The sequence below is a fragment of the Oppia nitens genome, unplaced genomic scaffold, assembly GCF_028296485.1.
Source record: "Oppia nitens isolate AA-2021 unplaced genomic scaffold, nextdenovo-longstitch-racon4-pilon3 scaffold6_pilon_pilon_pilon, whole genome shotgun sequence".
Classification (NCBI taxonomy): Eukaryota; Metazoa; Arthropoda; class Arachnida; order Sarcoptiformes; family Oppiidae; genus Oppia; species Oppia nitens.
This window is the reverse complement of record NW_026533250.1, coordinates 4,357,754-4,359,665: the sequence shown is the minus strand read 5'-3', so window position 1 is coordinate 4,359,665 and position 1,912 is coordinate 4,357,754. Positions and strand designations below refer to the sequence as shown.

Sequence of the window (1,912 nt, the reverse complement as noted above, 5' to 3'; positions counted from 1 at the left end):
ATTAAAATAATTATTACTTAGCTACAAACTAAACAGTAAATTATAATAGAACTAAAAAAAATAAATATTAATTTGGATGGGGGGTGGGTGTGAGTGTGTGTGTGTTTAAGACACCATTTAAATTTGTAGTCACACTGTCTAATGTTCACCCAACTGTCCTCCGCGGCTGATCCAACAAGTCTTTAATATATAAGTTTATATTGTATAATTATATAATAATAATAATGATAATCTATGCAATCATTACACTAATATAATATAATATATTTATATAATATATATATATAATATTTGTTTATCAAACTAGTTATTGACAAGAATTTAGGCACTTTTATATACATTGTTTGCATTTTTGTTTTTGTTTATTTTTAATACTGATATTTTTGGTGATTGATTTGATGACTATAGAGAGCACTGTTGGAACGGAACCGATGTCGACAACCATTTATTTGACACGAATAGGGATACTCTCCGGTGTGTATTCTGTAATCATTTTTATATAATTTATCACCAAATGGTTTCCAAAATGTAAAAAAATTACTATAAAAATAATAGCAAACCTCTTATGATTATTTAAAGTACACTTTTGACTAAAACTTTTGCCGCATTTAGGCCACAAACAGAGGAACGGTCGCTCACCGGTATGGGTGCGCTATAAGACAATTAGATTTTTATTTGTTAATAAAATAAATCACTTTAAGAGCTAAAGCAAAAAAAAAACTGATTGCAAACCATATGTATAATAAGATTTTGTCTTTTATGGAACCGTTTTGGACATTGAGGCCATTCACAGCTAAACGGACGCTCTTTGTATGAGTCCTTCTGTGATCTGCTTCTTCTTCTACGACCGGTTTTGATCTTTTGATTGTCAACATCTCTGTCGTCCTCTTGTATCAAATGCAAGTCATCGTCACTTTCATCCAATTCGGTGTCGTTATCGTCGTCTTCATCAGCGATGGTCGAACCGATGCTTTTCATAGTATGACAACCACTGTTGAGACTGTGATCCAACTTCTTCATCAACTTTTTACATCTATTATGAATGACGTCTTCGTCGATAACCAACTCTTTTTGATCGTCACTCATATCGTCATCGTTAGTATCGTCGGCTTTGTCGCCGATTTTGTGATCGTTTGCCGACTCGTCGGACACATAGTCATCGGTACATATGTCTTGGTGGTCAACACTGGACTCTTGGCCATTGAGCGACCCGTCGGTCGATATCGACGTTGACGTTGACGACGACTGGCGAGTGATCTGTCGGACGACACATTTGTCCATTGATTGACTGCAGTCAAGATTGTCGGCAAAACTGATAACATAGACGTATTTGCCGTCGATTTGGTCGCACTCAATGTGGCCGACGTGAGCATCGGATCGGTGGCCATCGCAATCGGGTGCTATTATCTCGTAGAAAGCCATCGGAAGTGAGTTTGAGTGTATATGTCTTCGGGAGGAAAAAACTTCCGCCGAAAACCAAACAATTGATCCCTTAATCAGACATTCAATTCAATAATCATCGGATTTTTTTTGTGGTCAATCCAGTGGTGATCTTCGTGTCTCATATTAGGCTAAATATATGATATTTTTATGGACACTATTTGGACACTAATTATATTTATTATTTTTTTGTGAATCAAAACAATGATAATAATACTAATAATAATAATAATATACTTTTATATATCATATGTTATGTTATAATAATTATCACAAAAATCATATTATAATTAATATTATTTATTATTAATAATAATATTAACAATGAATTAGTTAATAGTTTTCACATTCATATGATATATGAATTTAATTTTAGTTTTTTATTTGTGTGTGTATTGTATACAACAACAAAAAATATTGAGTCAAATATATATATATTATATATATTGCACTCATTTTACGGTTATATTTA

General features: G+C 32.6%; 1 protein-coding gene across 1 annotated transcript; it reads right to left on the bottom strand.

The window, feature by feature from the left end:
- Window positions 1-342: 342 nt before the first annotated feature.
- Window positions 343-1,555, bottom strand: LOC128962381 (zinc finger protein 214-like). The gene is made up of 3 exons (XM_054308754.1): window positions 733-1,555; window positions 561-652; window positions 343-483 (listed from the first exon to the last, which is right to left on the bottom strand). The coding sequence occupies exons 1-3, from the start codon at window positions 1,420-1,422 to the stop codon at window positions 369-371; spliced, it is 897 nt and encodes a 298-aa protein (XP_054164729.1). The 5' UTR covers window positions 1,423-1,555; the 3' UTR covers window positions 343-368.
- Window positions 1,556-1,912: the final 357 nt, after the last annotated feature.